Source organism: Antechinus flavipes, chromosome 1, assembly GCF_016432865.1.
Source record: "Antechinus flavipes isolate AdamAnt ecotype Samford, QLD, Australia chromosome 1, AdamAnt_v2, whole genome shotgun sequence".
NCBI lineage: Eukaryota > Metazoa > Chordata > Mammalia > Dasyuromorphia > Dasyuridae > Antechinus > Antechinus flavipes.
The window spans coordinates 150,245,975-150,266,465 of record NC_067398.1 but is presented as its reverse complement, the minus strand read 5'-3'; the positions used below and the strand labels follow the sequence as shown (position 1 = coordinate 150,266,465).

The 20,491-nt window shown below is 34.6% G+C and overlaps 1 protein-coding gene across 2 annotated transcripts in view; it reads left to right on the top strand.

The window, feature by feature from the left end:
• The first annotated feature begins 487 nt into the window (after nt 1-487).
• TRIM23 (tripartite motif containing 23) overlaps nt 488-20,491 on the top strand; it is a 45,178-nt gene continuing 25,174 nt past the window's right edge. The window contains exons 1-3 of one of the 2 annotated variants that reach the window (XM_051991256.1): nt 488-660; nt 5,249-5,411; nt 15,533-15,654. In XM_051991256.1, coding sequence (XP_051847216.1) covers nt 517-660; nt 5,249-5,411; nt 15,533-15,654 — 429 coding nt within the window. In that variant the 5' untranslated portion in view covers nt 488-516. Of the gene's footprint in view, nt 661-5,248; nt 5,412-15,532; nt 15,655-20,491 lie in introns of those variants that run through there. The other variant, XM_051991262.1, reaches the window with a different exon arrangement.

Sequence of the window (20,491 nt, the reverse complement as noted above, 5' to 3'; positions counted from 1 at the left end):
AGTTGGTTCCATCGAAATCGACTATCATTCTCTAATCGAACGTACGCGAAGATAATCTGATTTGTTCTACCACCCTGAGAAGCAGCTCACAAATCCAATTGCTTCTTCTAGCCACATTTTTCTTCTTACCCATCATTTAACCATATAATTTTGCAAAGGGTCGTTTCTAGACGCTGAGTGTTAGCGGCCGTATCTCTAAGGAGGCCAGGGAGCCAGGATTCCAGAGCGTTAATTAAGCAAATAGCATGCCGGGATTTGTCCCGATGCCGTGTTGCATTCTGGGATTTAAGTAAAATTGGTCGGAATGGGAAACGCAATCACAGCCTCAGGCAGGACACCCCTCAGGGTCCTACCTAGCTCAAGTGCTTTATCGTCAAATGTGCGCACGCGCAAAGCCACGCCGACATAACGCCCCTGTGTGTCGTTCCCAGGCCACAGCAGGTTGGGCGGAGCTGCGCCTCGCCTCTCTCGTTGTCCTTGCCTCTCGTGGCCGCCTCTTTGCGCCTGTGCAGTCTGATGCGTAAGTGGAGGCGGATCTTTTCCCGCCCCTCCGTTGGCTGCGGCAGCGGCGCTGCTGCGATGGCGGCCCTGCTTGTAAACAAGCCCGGTGCCGGCATCGAGAGCGGCAAGCACGGAACTCGAGGCCCAACCGTCGTTAAGGTGAGGCACCGTTAGTCCCCGTCTTTCCCCCCCCCCTACTATAATTATCTTTTTGCTCCCCTCCCCTTCGACGGCGGAGGACCACTCTGGGGTCGCCCGGGGGTCGTTGCGACGTGGATGAGTTGCTCTTAACACCCTTTCTCGCAGCCTCGGGTGCCTTGGGACTCTGGGAGAGCCCTGCACTCTCCCTGGCCAGGCTCTCCCCGCCTCCCCCACTCAGTCCACTCCGTCTCTGCATCCTTGGGCTGCACTGGACAATGAATAGCTTCCTCTCCCTCCTCTCTTGCTCCTCCACTTTCCCTTCCAGTCCCTGCATCCTTGGGCTTCATTGGGGGCCGTCATTTCGTAATTGTCTGACATTTTATTTCGGAAGAAGCACTGGTGAAGGTTTTTCTCGTGGGCCATTGCCCTCCTTGTAGATTCTGCATCTTGGGGAGCCTTAAAGCTGCAAGAAAGCTTGGAGGTAATCTAGGCCAACCTTTTTCCGTGTCATGGGCTCCTTTGCTAGTCTGGGAGAGCCAATGGAGTCTTTTCTCAGAGGAATGTTTTTAGGTTTTTTTTTTTAAGTGCATAAAACAAAACATAAGATTTAATAAGAAGCCAGCCATATTGAAAATTATCCCAAAATTATTTTTTAAAGTACCTTAGGTTAAGAAAAGAAGATCCAATTGAAAAAAAAAAATTTAACAGATGAGGAAACTGAGGCTTGAACGGGTGATGGAAATGAGTTGCTTAAGAGAATATAGATATTAAAGGTATCTTTGGAATCTATATCTTTTGACTACAAAATTAATATTGTTTCCAGGATTCCGGGCATTATTAGTTAAATATTTAGAAAACTCAAATAGAGTATATACCTCAGTAATGTTTTAGTCTTTATGGGCTGTTCTAATGGCTTCATACATCTCCCACAGCCTGTTCATTATATTAGATGAACCAGTTGTTATCAACGCATGAGAAAAATGTGAGCTGAAGTGCTTGGAACTCATTTCTCACATTTTTATTGTCTGTTCCAGTGCTGATAATTTGTTAGCAGATTGCATTCTCATTATTCACAATAAGCAGTATATTCCAGAAGTCTTAATGTAGTTTTAAGTTATCAGAGCTTAAAAGGGATCTAAAAGCTTAAAACTGCATTAAGATTTTGTATTTAATTGGCCGTTGTGCATTATAGAAAAGGATCTTAGATTGTAGAAAAGGGACTGTAGAAAACGATTGTAGATGATAAACTCCACAATTCTCTATCCTAAGGAGGCTGATTGTGAAGTTACATAGCATTCAGTTCCTGCAAAGAGGTCATAAAACTCATTTAATTCACTTGGGAAGTGCTGCATTTTGAAATCTTTTTGTGATGCCTGTGTTTTAGAGTAGGATATCAGCAGATTATATAGCTGTATAGTTATCTTTAATATTTTTTCCCGAGGCATTTGGGGTTAAGTGACTTGTTCAGGGTTACACAACTAGGAAGTAGTGTGTCTTGAGATCAAATTTAAACTCAGGTTCTCCTTATTTCAAGGCTGGTGCTCTATCCACTGTGCCACTTAGCTGCCCTATCTTTAATATCTTGAACTAGTATACGATCTAAAAACTAGTGCAGAATTTAGCAAGTAACTAGTGAGTTTAATGGGTTGTTTAGCTACCATAATTTTTAGTTCATTTTAATTTTAAAAATTTGGATGATGTCACTGTCATTGCAGTAATACTGTGGAGCCTAAATATGTTTCCTGAAGCATACAGTGCAAATTTGGTAAAACACTTGTTTGCTTTGGACTTTGTCCATGGGGATGAAGTTAGTTACCTGAAAGCTCTCTACTGATAGGATATTCCTTTTTGAGTGAATCTGTAATATGTACCCCAGAGGATAATGTTTTAGTTAGGTCCTGTTACAATATCAAATAATTCGTTGGTACTATCACTCATCTCAGTGTTAATATCTTTAGAAATTAAAAAAAATCCTAGAAATCTGTATTTGGAATGAATCATTTAGGCTTTTAATTATAATAGGTAGTATGATGCTTTTGTGTGATCTTAAAAAATGAAAGAATCATTATCTAGCTCTGGAGAAGATTTGATTTTGAATCCTGACTCATCTAAAGCTTAGGTCTGCCTCACTCAGTTTTCCTCATATGCAAAATGAGAATACCACTTGCTTTTTTTAACTTTATAAGGTTATGTGGATTAAATAAGATAATGGGCTCTTTGGCCTTTTTTCAAGAAGGTTTCAAGATGTCAATGTATTTCCTAAAACCTGTTCCCTAGAAGGAATATATTCTACATTTGGTACTCTTACATGGAATATTGGCTTGACTTGGGCTATTTGGACTAAAAGGACGTGGATTCAAATACTGTTACTTTAAGCATATAAATCTATCTGGCCTCAATTTCCTCATTTAGAAAATGTAGGGATTACACTAGATGGCCCACAAGTTTCCTTTTAAATTCTAAATCTTGAATTCTTTGAACACCAAGTATTTTATAATTGTAGTATGTCAAATAAATGTAAGGACTGTTATTCATATACTCCCTTTTTTTTTCCCCAGAAAAACAAAGGTATAAAAAATCTAAATGTAAAAAGATTGAGATCATCAGCTCAATTTAACAGCTTTGTTCAAAGTCTGTTGTTACATGTTAAGGCCCCATGCTAGGTTTTAGAAAACTACAAAGATGAACAAAACCTGGTTGTTAAGTAATGTATAATTAGGAGATTACTTAAGTATGTATGCTTCATGTTACAAAAGGATTTACTGCAGTTTTCTTTTTTGACTCAATTCGCCTGCAGGGTTTTTCTGTTTTGTTTTGAGGATTTTTCTTATATTCTTGGAGATTTAAACTTAAGGTCTCTTATTTATAAATCATATGATATAGTTCCTGTCTAGGGATTTAAGGAATCTGTCACAGATGACCCTGTTAGTCACTCATTCACAGCAGGCTTTTCTTAAACTGAGCCAGGCATTCTGCAGAGAAAAGCAAAAATCAATTGCCCTCAAGTTGCTCTGATTGTTTAGGAAACAGAATTCAAACAACTGTGTACATAAGGAATGTGAGAGGGAAGACTTCAGCAAAATCATCTATAATAGGGGACCTTGTGTTAAGGAAGTTAGGTGAGGAGGGAGGTCTTTCCAGGCTGGAGGACAGCCGGTGAAAAGGGGGAGTGAGCCAGGAAATGGAATATCTTGTATGAGAAACAAGAAGGCCAGTGTTGCTGAATAGTACTGTACTTAGAGGGGAATTAAATTTAATAAGACCAGAAAGGTTAGACAAGGGACAGATTATGAAGGTTTGAAATGCTAAACACAAAATGGCATGATCTATTGATTGATTAATTTATTGCGATGGCATCATTTTAAAGGAATGCATCAGTGCTATCTTTCATCTTTGTGCTTTCCACAAAGAACTAGCGCTGTTCTTTAGAGAAAAAACATGGATGTGTTACATTTGGAATTTATAAAGCCAATCCTCTAAATTTTTTTTTAAAAGTTTATCTGAAAATAAATCTTGCTATTTTACTGACTTAAGCTACTAAATCTCTAATTCCTTAAAGCATTTATTGAATTATCTTATAGGATTTGATTTTCCATGTTATATGACATAGCAAAGATTCTTTTTTGTAGATTAAAATATTAACAATTAGTGAGTGCAATACATAATAATTAAATATCTAAAAGAAAGATTACTTATTTACCATAAAAGTAATGACATTTTACATTTATTTGTTACTTTATGACTAGAAGACTCATTATCATTTCATTTGGTTTTCACCTTAACCCTGTAAAATAGGTGTGAAGTTAAAATAATGTTCATTTTACTAATAAAGAAACAGATGAAATCCATTATTTTTTAAGTCTTCTAGTAAAGTAGCAGAGATGTTGGTTTTGTGCTTTTTTTCCTACTATAAAAAGTAGGGTGTGATAGATATATAAACAAAGCTTTTCTTAGGGTCTTTTTTTTTTTTTTTTTTAAATAGTTGTGGCAGAAAAGTTTTTCTTTTCTCTATATTGCTATTGGTGCAATTAAGGCATTTTGAACTTAGTGTTATCTATGAAGTAAATTCAGGTTGTAGAGAAAATAGTCAACATTGATGGAAATTATATTGTAGTTTCAGAAGTAGATTTAATAAAAAATTACATATATTGTAATAGCTTTAAATAACTGCTAAATAATTTCTTTTAAAAACAAATTGTTTCACTTAATTATGGAAGACTTTCAAATCAAATACAAACTATTTCTGTTCTTCCCTAGAATGTAAAATTATATGAAAACTCAGTAAGGTAGAATAAATTATTAAACAAGTGAATTAAGCTAAAATGCATTTATTTAAAATTAATAATGATAATAATATTTAGCATTCATATAGTACCTACTATTTGCCAGGTACTATGCTAAGCACTTTACAAATATATCTCATTTGATCTTCATAACAGCTCTGGAAAGTAGCTGTATTATTCTCATCCCTAGTGTACAAGTGAGGAAACAAGACAGACAGAGGTTATGTGACTTGTGTAAGATCACACAGCTAGTTGATGTCTAAGACCAGTTTTGAACTCAGGGAATTAATAAAAAGTCAATCTGTTTCCTTTTCAAATTCTAGGTTCTAGAATGTGGAGTTTGTGAAGATGTGTTTTCTTTGCAAGGAGACAAAGTTCCACGCCTGCTTTTATGTGGCCACACTGTATGTCATGACTGTCTTACACGCCTTCCCCTCCATGGAAGAGCAATTCGCTGCCCATTTGATCGACAAGTAACTGAGCTAGGTAGAAAAAAATTTTATTTTAAATTTTTATATGTTATCTCGCTTTAATCACAAGGAAAAAAAAACATTTCTCCATTTGATTTTAAATGATCAAAAGCATAATACAATTAAAAGGTTATAGAAAGCTAGTATTCTTTTGAAAAATGTTAGCCATGTGAAATATGACAGTAAATTGGAATAAAATTTATCTCATCTGAAGTACTTAATTGCTGTTTGTATTGTTTAATATACATAGGAAAATAGGCTTTATCTAAAAGAACAGTGATTTAATTCACTGGTAAGTGCAGATAGACAAAGTGATATAATTTAGATCTAATTAAATACCAATATATGATGTATACAGTCGTTATTCATTAAAAGTAGTAATAGAAGTATTGTGAAGTCATTTATGTGTCTTGACATGTTTTCATTTATATGTAAGTTATGAGCAATACTTGAGAAGTGAAGAATTTGCAGCATATATTTGATAATTTTCCATGTATTTTCTGTTATTAGCTAGGTTTTGTGAGTTTTGAGATCTTCCATATAGTTTTAAAACTTAACTGTAAATTTTCATTGAAATTTTCTGAAATGTTTATAGCTGAATATTCTTTCTTTCTTTCTTTCTTCTTCTTCTTCTTCTTCTTTTTTTTTTTTTTTAGTAGATTAAGGCCTAGCAGAATTCTATGTAAAGTGAATGTTAGTTCAAAAGAACTAGGTATTAGGGATATTATGAATTTAAACAAGGAAAACCTTGTTTAAATTCATTTTAAGTGTAACAATCACTGAATATGGCTTCCTCTTCACAGCTGGCCTGCCTATGGCCTGTATCTTTGTGCCTGGAATATCTCAGGAAGTGCTGTGTTGCCCCAGTAAGCCTGTGGTCTTCTTGTTCCTGAGTCTTTTTGGGGTGTACCCTGTGTGAACTCTAGATTCAGACCTCTGGCCTTCATCAGGCCTTTCAACAGGGCTTTTCTAGTTTTTTGGACATTGCTCCCAGATCAGGCCCTTCTTTAGCTGTCACTTCTGTCTCTTGTACAAGTCCCTGCTCCCTCCTTACTGAGAATTAGTCTTCCTTGACTCATAGAACTCAACATCAACACCTGCCCCTGTTGGACAAGGGAGGATTCAGTCTACCTCCTTTCTCAATGGATTTCTCTCCAGGAACTAATAATCTTTTTTTTTTTTTTTTTTTTTTTTTTTAAAACATTCTGACCTTGTCATACCCTCCCTATCCCACTAATTCAGAATTCTTTTTTGGGGGGGAGGAGGGCAGAAGGGAGGGTCATTTATTTTTCTATCTTTTTTTTTTAATTATTTTTTAAAAAATTTTATTTTTCCAAATACATGCAAAGATAAGTTTTCAACATTCAACTTTACAAAACCTTGTGTTTGGAAATTTTCTCCCTTTTTCCCCCTCTCCAAGACAGCGAGCAATCTGATATAGGTTTAACATGTGCACTTTTTCTAAATATATTTTCTATTTTCATATATGTCATTTTACACAAGAAAAATCAGATCAAAAGGGAAAAAACCATGATAAAGGAAAAAAAAAACCAAGCAAACACACAGCAACAAAAAGTGAAAATACTATTCTTTGATCCACATTCAGTCTCCATAGTTCTTTCTCTGGATACAGATAGCACTTTTTATCATATGTCTATTGGAATTTTTTTGTGGTTCAGAATTCTTACTGTTTTTGTGCAGATTCTTCCCCAGATTCCACTACCTGCTCCCTTAATCACATTCCGCTAAGTTCTGCTTCTCCTAACATTCCATTCCAGATATATATACCTACCTCTTTTATTGTGCTCTTTGAATGCTTGCTTCATAGTTAATAATCTTCATTGCATTTTAAACCTTTTCCTTCCATCTTCTGACATTCACTGATGCCTAACAGTTCTCTGGTTGACCCCTCTACTCGTTGGGTTTCCTTCTGGCTCACTGTCACTGTAGGGAGTCAGAATCCTCCTTCCTTCCCATGGCAATTCCACACCCTTCTCTTTTGAGGTTCATTCAGCCCATATTCATCCCCTGGTTAGCTGTTAGTGACTCCTTTCCTTCTTTCTACAATCAGTTTACTGCCTAGCTCTCAGTCTCTCTCTTTCTCAACTTCTGCCCTTTTGCTAGGGAATTGTAACTTAAGTATCTTTGCTTCATCTCTGCTCCAGCTTTTTCAGCGTATTAACCTTCTTAGTTCTCACTGTCTCTCGAGCTACCTAGTCCCTTGGCTATCACCCTTATTCTGGCTACGCTCTCTTTTCCTCATCTAAAAGTTAAGTGAACTAGTTCAGCTCTGTAGTATCCCCTGTGTTTAGTACCTTGCTCTCTTTTGTCATACTACACTTGATATAATCCCATCTTGGGAGCACTCCTTCCATCTGCTGCCTTTACTCCTACCCATGTACTGCTGAATGGAGAAACTGGGTTGCCTGGATCCACTACATATTTATTACATGGTCTCATCTGGATTCTCACTGCAGTAAGGAATTATTTTATGTTTGCCCAACTAGTTCATTATCCTTGCCACCATAGCAACTTATTTTTTTTTTCTGGTTATATATGTACATTTTTAAAAATACACATTTCTTTATGAATCATGTTGGGAGAGCAAAATCAGAACAAAAGAGAAAAATCACAAGAGAAAAAAAAGTTTTGTTTTGATTTAGTTTGTTTTGTGTTAGTATGTTTTGATTTATATTCAATCTCCATAGTTGTCTCTCTGCATGCAGATGGCATTTTCCATCCAAAGTTTATTGACATTGCCTTGGATCACTGAATTGCTGAGAAGAACCAAGTCTGTCATAGTTGATCATTACATAGTCTAGCTATTGCTGTGTACAATGATTTCCTGGTTCTCCTTATCTCAGCATCAGCACATGTAAATCTTTCCATTGGCTTTATGTTTAGTGAAGAAAAAAAAGTGAAGCTATTTACCAAGAGCCCCCTTTTTCCCCTTAATTTCATATCACTCAGATTCCCACTCCTATCACCTCCTTCATCACTTTCTCAAATTAAAGAGTAGTCTTTTCTTTGACAAGGCTAAGTCCTCTATTATACACCCTTCATCCCAGTCTTATTGTCTTCTACTTGCTGTCTTTGTCTTTCACTTGTTTTCAGTCTAGCATTGTCTATTGGCTGCTTCCTTTTTATCTATAAATACTCCCTTGTCTTTCCTATCTTTAAAAAAAAACTACTCATTTGATCTGCATATCTTCACTACTTAGTTTTATTTCTTTTTTCCTTTCCATAGCTAAATTCCTTGATTTATATAATATATAATCTATCTCTATTCCCTTTCTTTTAAGCTGTAATATGGGTTGCCGTTTCATCAACTGAAACTTTTTTCTTCAGAGTTAATAATGATCTCCAAAAGCCAAATCTAATGGACATTGATCCTAATACCTTTGTGATTAATTTCTTCTTTTTATTTTTTTGTGAACTTGTTCATCATTTTCTCCTCCTTTCTGATCCTTTTCTCTTTACCTTGCTTTGCTGGATCTTCATCTAAGTCCTGTCTGTTCACTTTGGATACTTCTCAAGATTTTGTTCTGGGTCTTCTATTCTTCTTTTATACTATATTGCTTAATGATTTTTGCCAAATGATAGATATCTTTTCCCTGGCCTAAGTTCTTTCCTGACTTCTAGTCTTGTATCTCCTGTTATATTCATTTTGAATTGGATGCCTCAGAGACAACTTAATATCTTTTCCCCATATTCTCTCCCTTTTTATTCTCTCCCGTTATTGTTCAGTAACCATCATCTTCTCAGTCACCTAGATTTATAGCTTTGATGTGTTGTCCTTGAATCTTCACTGTTTTACCCTATATATCCAATCTTTTGCCAAGTCATGTTGATTTTTAGATTTACAACTCCTATCCATGTCCCCTACTTTCCTCTGACATGTCAGTTACCTGGACTATAGCTGTAGCCTTTCCCCAATTGAAATCTCTGCCCACTAATTACTAGCCTCCACTCAACTATCAAGCTGATCTTCGTAAAGCACATTCCTTCCTTCTTTTTTTCCTTCCTTCCTTCCTTCCTTCCTTCCTTCCTTCCTTCCTTCCTTCCTTTCTTTCTTTTTTTCTTTCTTTCTTTTTTTTTTTTTTTTGAATTCTCTTATTTCAAAGTATTTTTTAAAGTATGTAATAAATTCTACATATGAGATTCAAAACTATCCTTGTCTGGGTTTCTTAACTTCATTTTGATGTCTTTTATGCATTAAAAAAAAGTTTCAGTGGTCTTTATTTGGGGGGACAGCAGTATTGCTAACCATCTATCTCTCCACCCCCAATTTAAAAACTGAAAGAAATAAAACAACCTTGTAACAAATAAATATTGTCAAACAAAATGAATACACATAGATATCCTTACCAAAAATGTGTCTTTCTGTAGTTTGAGTTCATCACTTTTTTAAAAAATTCATTAGTATTTTATTTTTCCATTTATTTGTAAAGATAGTTTTCAACACCCATTTTTGTAAGATTTTGAGTTCCAAATTTTTTTATGCCTCCCTTGCTTTTCTCTTCCAAGACAGCAAGCAGTTTGATAGAAGTTATACATGTACAGTCATTTTAAACATATTTCCACCTAAGTCATTTTGTGAAAGAAAAATCAGAATAAAAGGGAAAATTCATAAGAAAAAAAATGGCAATCTCTCCCCCCCCCCCAAAAAAAAAAAAAAAAAGGTGAAAATATCATGTTTTGATTTGCATTTAGTCTCCATAGTTCTCTCTCTGGGTGCAGATGACATTTTCCATCCCATTATTGCCATTGTCTTGGATGAGTGTTTTTCTGAGAAGAACCAAATCTATGACAATTGATAGTCATACAGTCTGACTGTTACTGTGCACACTGTTTTCCTGGTTCTTTTCATCAGCATCAGTTTCTTTCTTTCTTTGTAGGCTTTTCTGAAATGACCCTGCTCATCATTTTTTGTAGAACAATATTCTACTACATTCATATATATTAAATTACTCAGGTGTTCCTCAACTGATCCACGTTCACTTTTCTAGTTCCCTGTCACCACAAAAAGCTGCTACAAATGTTTTTTGCATTTGTGGATCCTTTCCCCTCTCTTATGATCTCTTTGGGATACAGACCCAACTCAGTAACATAGCTGGGTCAAAGAAAATGTACATTTTTATAGCTCTTTGGGCATGGTTCCAAACTGCTCTGCAGAATGGCTGGATCAGTTCACAACTCCACCAACAATGTATTAGTGTGCCAGTTTTCTCACACCTCTTCCAACATTTGTCATTATCTTTTTCTGTCATCTTAGCTAGTCCAAGATGTATGAGAAGGTCTTGACCTCTATCCCCTGGCTTCTTTCAAATCTTTTTTTTTTTTTTAAATTATTATTTTAATAATTAATTTATCAGTTCATTCATTTATCCATCCATCCACCTATTATTTATTTATTTATGTAGCTAAGTGATTGGGGTTAAGTGAAATCACTGAAGAGAGAAGTGACTTGACCAGGGTCACACAGATAGAAAGTGTTAATTGTCTGAGACCAGATTTGAACTCAGGTCCTCCTGACTTCAGGGTTGGTTCTCTCTCTCTACTGCACTACCTAGCTGCCCCAACTTCTTTCAAATCTCAACCAACATCTCTTCTCCAAGAATCCTTTTCTTGTACCCATTAATAATAGTGCCTCCTGAAATTACCCTCCCATTTATTTTATCTGTCTTTTGTATATACATAGTTGCTTATATGTTTTCTCTCCCCTTAAAATGGAATCCTAGGGGACAGGAACTGTTTATGCAGTTTGGTGTGATGCCAATGTTTGGCACAGTACCTGGCATCATAGCCTACATGTAATAAGTGGTTCTTGATTTAGATGAATGAAAAAAGCATTTTTATTTCGTATTGCTATGTTCAAAGAATTGTGCTAAATTCTGGGGATACAAATGGACAAATAAAATAGTCTTCTTGTGTTGTAAGAGATTACTTTTTAATGCGAAGAGACAATAGAGGAAATATCAAGTGCAAATCTGAGCTTAAAAGGCCTGATGCACTTTACTTAGCATGTAACAGCAGCAAAGTAGATGTGAATGTATCGTTAGTTTCATTTTCTTTGACAAGGATACTTCCATTTCTGATGTTGAGGCATTTGACAGCCCAGAAAAATGAGCTCATTGAGCTTCATGATGTGCTATTTGCTCTATAGATTGGGTATGGTTATCAACTAAGTTACTTTTATAGTTTGCTCTTTCTTAGTCTTAAAAGAACATGATTCTGTTACTTATTTTTGTTATCTCTGATTTGTTTAAATGCATTATTTTAAAAGGTCAGGAATTTAGGCCTGCATGGGGAGGTATCTTTTTTAAAATTTAGAGCAATGGAAACTAGTTTTCACATGCATTTCTTTCTGTATTGTTTCTGGGTTTCAGAGATATTTCAGTTTTTATTATATTGTAGATGAAAAAGGGATACAATCACATCCCTTAAAGTTGGGACACAACAAATTCTGTGTTTTTGGTCCAGAATTAATGCTTTATTTCTACCATGTCAAGCATGCTCAGCCTTATGGTTTTCTGAGTTTTCCTTTAAATCTGGAGCCAGGTTTTAACTGTTTTGTTAGCAAGGTTAGAGCTAGAGAAGTATGAATTTTCCTGGCCTTTTATGCCCATGTAATTGCTCCAAAACAGCCCCCCAAAAGACTTTTATAATAGAAATAAAATTTCAGGCTGTTTATTAAAAGCTATTTAACATTGACTTACACATTTATTGCTAGTCTGCATAAATGTCATATATATTTTAACCCAGAGGTTTTTTCTTCTTCTCACATTTAAGTTGAAAAAGTCACTTTCTGTTAATCAAATCAACTCGACACTACCTTTGTCAAAGAAAATATTTATTTATTTATTTTGGGTTTTTTAAAAAATATTTTATTTAATTTAATAATAACTTTATATTGACAGGATCCATGCCAGGGTAATTTTTTTACAACATTATCCCTTGCACTCATTTCTGTTCCGATTTTCCCCCTCCCTCCCTCCACCCCCTCCCCTAGATGGCAAGCAGTCCTATATATGTTAGATATGTTGCAGTATATCCTAGGTACAACATATGTTTGCAGAACCGAACAGTTCTCTTGTTGCACAGGGAGAATTGGATTCAGAAGGTAAAAATAACCCGGGAAGAAAAACAAAAATGCAAATAGTTCACATTCCTTTCCCATTGTTCTTTCTTTGGGTGTAGCTGCTTCTGTCCATCATTTATCAATTGAAACTCAGTTAGGTCTCTTTGTCAAAGAAATCCACTTCCATCAGAATACATCCTCATACAATATCATTGTCGAAGTGTATAATGATCTCCTGGTTCTGCTCATTTCACTTAGTATCAGTTCATGTAAGTCTCTCCAAGGCTCTCTGTATTCATCCTGCTGGTCATTTCTTACAGAACAATAATATTCCATAACATTCATATACCACAATTTACCCAGCCATTCTCCAATTGATGGGCATCCATTCATTTTCCAGTTTCTGGCCACTACAGACAGGGCTGCCACAAACATTTTGGCACATACAGGTCCCTTTCCCTTCTTTAGTATCTCTTTGGGGTATAAGCCCAGTAGTAGCACTGCTGGATCAAAGGGTATGCACAGTTTGATAACTTTTTGGGCATAATTCCAGATTGCTCTCCAGAATGGTTGGATTCGTTCACAACTCCACCAACAATGCATCAGTGTCTCAGTTTTCCCGCATCCCCTCCAACATTCATCATTATTTTTTCCTGTCATCTTAGCCAATCTGACAGGTGTGTAGTAGTATCTCAGAGTTGTCTGATCAATATGATTTGGAACACTCTTTCATATGAGTGATAATAGTTTCAATTTCATCATCTGAAAATTGTTCGTATCCTTTGACCATTTATCAATTGGAGAATGGCTTGATTTCTTATAAATTAGACTCAGTTCTCTATATATTTTGGAAATGAGGCCTTTATCAGAACCTTTAACTGTGAAGATGTTTTCCCAGTTTGTTGCTTCCCTTCTAATCTTGTTTGCATTAGTTTTGTTTGTACAAAGGCTTTTTAATTTGATATAATCAAAATTTTCTATTTTGTGATCAGTAATGGTCTCTAGTTCATCTTTGGTCACAAATTTCAAAGAAAATATTTAGCTTTTAAAGGTATAAATAAAGTTATTTTCTCTCCTTTTTTTTGGTTGATTCTATTCAGTATTTCAGTATATAGCGGGAGAATTTTGAATTGTTACAGGAGCAGAAGGTGGTTGATGAGTAGAAGATATCAAAGATCAAAGGTCTTTGACACAGAGTATGTAAGCAACACAAATTAACATTGATTAGCATTTCTCCTCTTCCCTCTCCAAAGAATTCAGACTGTCAGGAAAACTAGAATAGCATTGGATCAAACATATTTACTTTTACCTTTTACAGGCAATACAACACTGTGATATGTTAACTCTTTGAAGGTGTCAGAATGTTCACCTTCTTTGAGATAAATTGTTGAGGTTTTATTAAGTGTTAATCAACATTCTTTCAGAGAAGGGAACAGAAATATGATTACTTCTTTGAGAAGCAGTGTGTTACAGTGAATGACCACTGTATTTGAAGTCCTGAGCTTCATTTATATTTTAGTTTTTCTACTTATACCTTTTGTTAACCATAGGCAAAGTATTTAATCTCCTACAAGATCCAAATGAGGGAATTGGACTAGATGAATTATAAGATTCCATCCAACACTAGGTCCCATAGTATCTTATGACCATGAATTCTTTTTATAGACAATTGAATAGAATTTTGAAGACATTTATATAGTGCCCTATAAGTTTAATCACTTAAAATCATTCAAAAAGGTAAGCAGTAGGAAAATATGTATATAAAGCTGCCTGCTAAATCAAGTCATTGACTATGCCAGAGTCTGAAAGATTCACAATGTGTTGCAGCACATCTTATGTATTTGAAGCTCATTGGTAGAATTAAGTATAAGTCTTGATTGTTTTGCATTTGATTGGCAAGTCAAGCAACACATTCAGAACTTGATAGTGAGAAGATATTTTAAAATATTATAGAATAGGGCATTTTCAGTGTTTGACCCAGTGTTGAAGGTTGTGACTTCACTGACCTTCCTTTTAAAAGATTTTGACTTTTTCATTGTAGTTGATAATTAAATCTTGTGTAGCATGTGATAGTAATTGCTCTGGGTTGGAAATTCACATAATTTTTTCTTTTTTTGAGATGAGTAGAAAGTGATCGTGCCTGCCTTGTGACTATAATCTTGGATCTCTTTGTAGGAGAAGATGGAATTTACAACCAAAGTTAACTACAGCTCCAGGATAAGAGAGAACTAATAATCATAGACATTTTAGCTCATTTCTGTTTTTAAGTTTAAATTTTAGTGAGAGAAACTTGTTTCCTTATATAGTTATTGGGAAATTAGAGGGTTTTTTTTTTTAAGTAATATACCAAATTTATGTAATGATGCCAGAATTCTCAATAGCATAAAGCATTTTTTCAAAGGAAATTCATTTTATAACTTGGATAACTTTCTGCTATGTTAGAAAAAAATTTAAAATCAAGCATGTGTAGACTAGAAAAAGAATATTACAAATGAAAGCATGAATGTTCAAATTGTACAGCTTTCTTTTCCTTTTAAGTGTTTGAAAAATTCATTGCACGACTTTCAAAGCTGTTCTGCACATTTGTGTTTGCCTTTGGTTTTGGGTCTTTCTTGGGTTTTTTTTTCCTCCCTTTATGCATTCTCTTCAATGACCTTTTCATTTTTTTGCTTCAATAACCTTTTCATTTTTTCTTTTTGGGATAGTTAGCTTCCCTCTACTCTCATTCATCTCTAGTTCGAAAAGAAAAAGCATAATTTCAAGCAAAGGAAATTAAATGAGAACTTTTTCATTTTAGACATGTGAAAATTATATTTTATGTTTAAAAATTAGATTATGATTTAAATAAAATTATAGTGTTTTTTTTTTTTATAACAATGTAGAATGAAAGGCATGGTGTTGTTTTGTCAAACTCATCCTTTACTTTTAAACTAGATTTTCAGGTTTCTGTAAAGAAATGTAGAAATTATATTTTATTTTTAAATTACAGCTGAAGTGTAGAATGAAAAGTATAGTGTTGTTCTGTTAAAATCATCTTTATTTTATTTTTGAACTAGGAGATTCAGGTGTCTGGGGATTGAAAAAAAATTTTGCATTGTTGGAGCTTTTGGAACGACTACAGAATGGCCCTATTGGTCAATATGGAACAACAGAAGAATCAGTTGGATTATCTGGAGAGGTACTGACTATGTTCAGTTAAATTTTGGAGGGGAAGATTGGAGCAGGTATAGAACTATATTTTTATTTAAAATGTTAGAAACTTGACAAAATATTTATCCAGCTTCAGATGTGTAGAATCCAGACCTGAGAGGACAATTGGGAAGCTGAAATTAATAATAAAACCCTCTGATGACACTGAAAATAAGAAAGCACATGTGCTTTTTTTTTTTTTAATGAGAAAACAGTAAATCATTGCCATACTTTTCAGGCAAGAGCATCTTTCAGGACTTGAGTATTTGAATGAATCCCTGATTTTATCAAAAGAGGTATCTTCTTCCTGGGATTCAAGTTGTCCCTGGCTGTACCTAACAGTCAAAATAGGAATCAAATGGGCTTGTTATAGAACAGAAGAAAAGCATTTTTTGAGAAATTCAGTTTAATCAACTCATCTCTGTACCCAAGATTTGTGCCAATATTGAGTAGATTATTTGATCCAGGTTACAGAGGCACAAGATGGAAAACTTGTTTTTTATTCTTTGCAGATCTTTTACATGATCATACCCATATTCTCCCTTAATCTGCTAGGAAACTGAATGTTTTACTTAAAGTTTTTAATATTTAATAAGTGCCAATGGAAACTCTATTTATTATCCATTGCTATGATTGTAGAGAATCGTAGGAGCACAGATTTAGAGCTGGAAAGGATCTCAAAGGTCATTTTTTCCAACCCTTTTATTTTGTAAGTGGAGAAATCCAGGTCTAGAAATGTTAAATAATTTAGATGATGTCATATAGATAGTATTTACTTGAGTCAGGATTCAAATTTAGTTCTCATTTGAATTTGAATTTTTTCATTCTGCTGCAATACTGATTTTATTTATTTAATTTTTTTGCTGAGGCAATTGGAGTTGTGATTTGCCCAGAGTCACACAGCTAGGAAGTATTAAGTGAGACCAGATTTGAATTCAAGTCCTCTTGACTTCAGGGCTGGTGCTCTATCCACTATACCACCTATCTGCCCCTGATTTTTTAAAATAAGTATTCTTTGCATATTTTTGATGGCACTTTTGTTCATAAATCATCATTGATAATATGTTCCAGTTTACTTATGCCTACCATGTGTGTTTTTATAGTTTTTTAGGTCAGTTTTGATTGGAGATTGTAGAGTTCTGTGATTCATTTTCATGAATTCCATTTAATTTAATCATGGGGTTAAAATACAGGTTTTTATTTCAGGAATCAGCTTCACTCCCTACAATTTTCGAAATCGTTCCAGCTCTCTCATATGATGATAAACCAACTTTGTGCTTTACCTGTTAAACCAGGTCTTTGCTTTGTCTTATGTGCACTGAGACCTATTTCTTTTGAGTAATGAAGGGTTTCAGTGAGAGTGGAGGGGGGTGGGGGAAGGATTCCCTCCGCTTGTTTGCTTGCATTTTGTTTTCTTTCTCAGTTTTTGTTCCTTCTTGATTCGATTTTTCTTGTGCAGCAAGATAACTGTATAAATATGTATACATATATTGGATTTGGCATGTATTTTAACATATTTAACATGTATTGAACTATGCCATTTAGGGGAGAAGATGGAGGAAAGGAGAAGAAAATTTGGACAGGTTTTGCATGTCTTTTTTTTTTTTTAATTAAAGCTTTTTATTTTTCAAAACATACGCATGGACAATTCTTTAACATTAGCCCTTGCAAAATCTTGTGTTCCAATTTTCCCTTCTTTCCCTAAGCCCTCCTCTAGATGGCAAATAGTCCAATAGATGTTAAACATGGTAGAAATATATGTTGAATCCAATATATCCATACATTTTTAATGTAATTATTGTGCTGCACAAGAAAAATCAAATCAAACCAGTTAAAAAAAAAGCAGCAGCAGAATAAAATGCTAGAAAGCAACAACAGAAAGAGTGAAAATGCTATGTTGTTGTTCACATTCAGTTCCCATAGTCCTCTCTCTGGGTGTAGTGCTCTGCTCTCTTCATTACTGAATTGGAACTGGTTTGAATCATCTTATTGTTGAAGAGAGCCAACCCATCAGAATTGATCTTTGTATAATCCTGTTGTTGCCATGTATAATGATCTCCTTCATTTCACTTGGCATCAGTTCATGTTAAGTCTCTCCAGACCTCTCTAAAGTCATCCTGCTGGTTGTTCTTACAGAACAATAATATTCCATAACATTCATATACCATTATTTATTCAACCATTCTCCAATTGATGGGCATCCACTCAGTTTCCAGTTTCTTGCCACTACAAAAAGAGCTGCCACAAACATTTTTGAATATGTGGGTCCCTTTCCCTCTTTTAAGATCTCTTTGAGGGATCTAAACCCAGTAGAAACACTGCTGGGTCAAAGGGTATGCAGTTTGATAACTTTTTGAACATAGTTCCAAATTGCTCTCAAGAATGGTTGGCTCCATTCACATTTCCACCAAGAAATTATCAAATTTATTGGCATAAAGTTGGACAAAGTAACTCCTAATTATTGCTCTTATTTCCTCTTCATTGGTGGAAAGTTCTCCCTTTCATTTTTGAGACTAACAATTTGATTTTCTCTTTTCTTTTTCTAATCAAATTAATTAAAGGTTTATCTATTTTGTTGTTTTTTTTTCATAGAACCAGCTCTTAGATTTATTTATTAATTCAATAGTTTTTTTTTACTTAAATTTTTACTTAAAATTTTATTAATCTCTCCTTTTATTTTTAGAATTTCAAGTTTGGTATTTGATTAGGGGTTTTTACTTTGTTCTTTTTCTAGCCTTTTTAGTTGCAAGCCCAATTCATTGATTTTTCTCTTTCTCTCTTTTATGCAAATAAGCATCTAGAGATTTCCTCTAATAAGCGCTTTGGCTGCATACCACAAAATTTTGGTGTGTTGTATTATTATTATTATTCTTTTGGATGAAATTATTAATTGTGTCTATGATTTGCTGTTTCGCCCATTCATTCTTTAGGGTGAAATTATTTAGTTTACAATTTCTTTTTGGTCTATTTTCCCCTGGCTTTTTATTGAATGTAGTTTTTATTGCATCGTGATCTGAATGCATTTAGTATTTCTGCTGTTCTGCAATAGATTTTGAGGTCTTTATGTCATAATATCAGTTTTTGTATAGGTTCCATGAACTGCCGAGAAGAATGTGTTCTTCTTTCTGTCTCCATTCAGTTTTCTCCATAGATCTATCATACCTATTTTTTTCTTATTCTATTTACTTCTTTAATATTTCTTATTTTGTGGTTTGATTTATCTAGTTCTGAGAGACCAAGGTTGAGATCTCCCACTATTATAGTTTTGCTATTTCTTCTTGCATCTCTTTTAACTATGCTATACCCCTTGGTGCATATATGTTTAGTATTGATATTGTTTAATTATCTATGCTACCCTTTAGCAAGATAGAGTTTCCTTCCTTATCTCTTTTAATTAGATCAATTTTTGCTTTTGTTTGATCTGAAATTAGGATGTCTATCTATCCCTGCTTTTTTTTACTTTACCTGAAGCATAATAGATTCTGTTCCAGCCTTTTACCTTTACTCAGTATATATTACTCTGCTTTAAATGTGTTTCTTGTAAACAACATATTGTAGGATTTTGTCTTTTAATCTAGTTAGCTATCTGCTTCTGGTTTTTGGGAGAGTTCACTCCATTCACATTTACAATTAAGGATACTAATTCTGTACTTCCTGCTGTCTTATTAACCCCAAATTATACTTCTTTCTTTCCTTTTCCTCTTTCCCTCCTCAGTATTTTACTTATGAGCACCACTTGCCTTAAGCAGCCCTCCCCCTTTAGAGTCCCTCCCTCTTTCTTAAACTTTTCCCTATTTCTGTTTTCCCTTCTATTTAGCCTACCCCCTTTTTTTTCTCTTTTCTCTTTACACTTTTCAGTGAGGTGTGAGAGAAGTTTCTCTGTAAACCAAATATGTCTAATATTTTCTCTTTGAGTCAAATCTGATGAGAATAAGTTTCACACAGTGTTCATCCTCTTCCCTTCTTTCCCTCAAATATAATAGGTTTCCTTTGCTTCTTCGTGAGATGTAATTTCCCTCATTTTACCTCTACTTTCTCCTTTTTTCCAGTACAATGTCCTTTCCATCTCTAGTTTCGTTTTTTATATTATAACAGTAAAATTCAATTATATATGCACTCTCTATGTATACTCATAACAGAAATACAATTCTCAGGAGTTCTTTTCTTTTTATGCTTCTCTTGAGTTCTATACTTGGAGGTCAAATTTTTATTTAGCTCTGGCCTTTTCATCAGAAATAAATGGAATTCACCTGTTTTACTGAATGTTCATCTTCTTCCCTGGAAGAAAATGCTCAGTTTAGTGGGGTAGTTTATTGGCTGCATTCCAAGTTCCTTCACTTTTCAGAATATCAGATTCTAGGCCCTTTGATCCTTTAATGTGGAAGCTGCTGGATCCTGACTAATCCTTATTATGGCTCCTTGGTATTTGAATTGTTTCTTTCTGGCTGCTTGTAATATTTTTTTCTTGGTACAATAGTTCTGAAATTTAGCCACCATATGAGAAGAGGTCAGAAAGAAATGTGTGTCCTTTCCGCCCATATTGACTCCTCCCTTTGCAAGAATCAATGTTGAAAAATTACCCATGCGTATATTTTGTAAATAAAAAGGCTTTAATAAAAAAATGCAAGTCATTCCCCAGTTGAGAAGAGATCAGTTCTGAATTGAACAGACAGTTCTCAGTTGAGGAAATTAAAGCTATCTGTAATCATAAGAAAAAATGTTCTACATCACTGTTGATTAGAGAAATGTAAATTAAAACAACTCTTGAGTTACCACCTCACACCTATCAGGTTGGCTAATATGACAGAAAAGAAAAATGATAAATG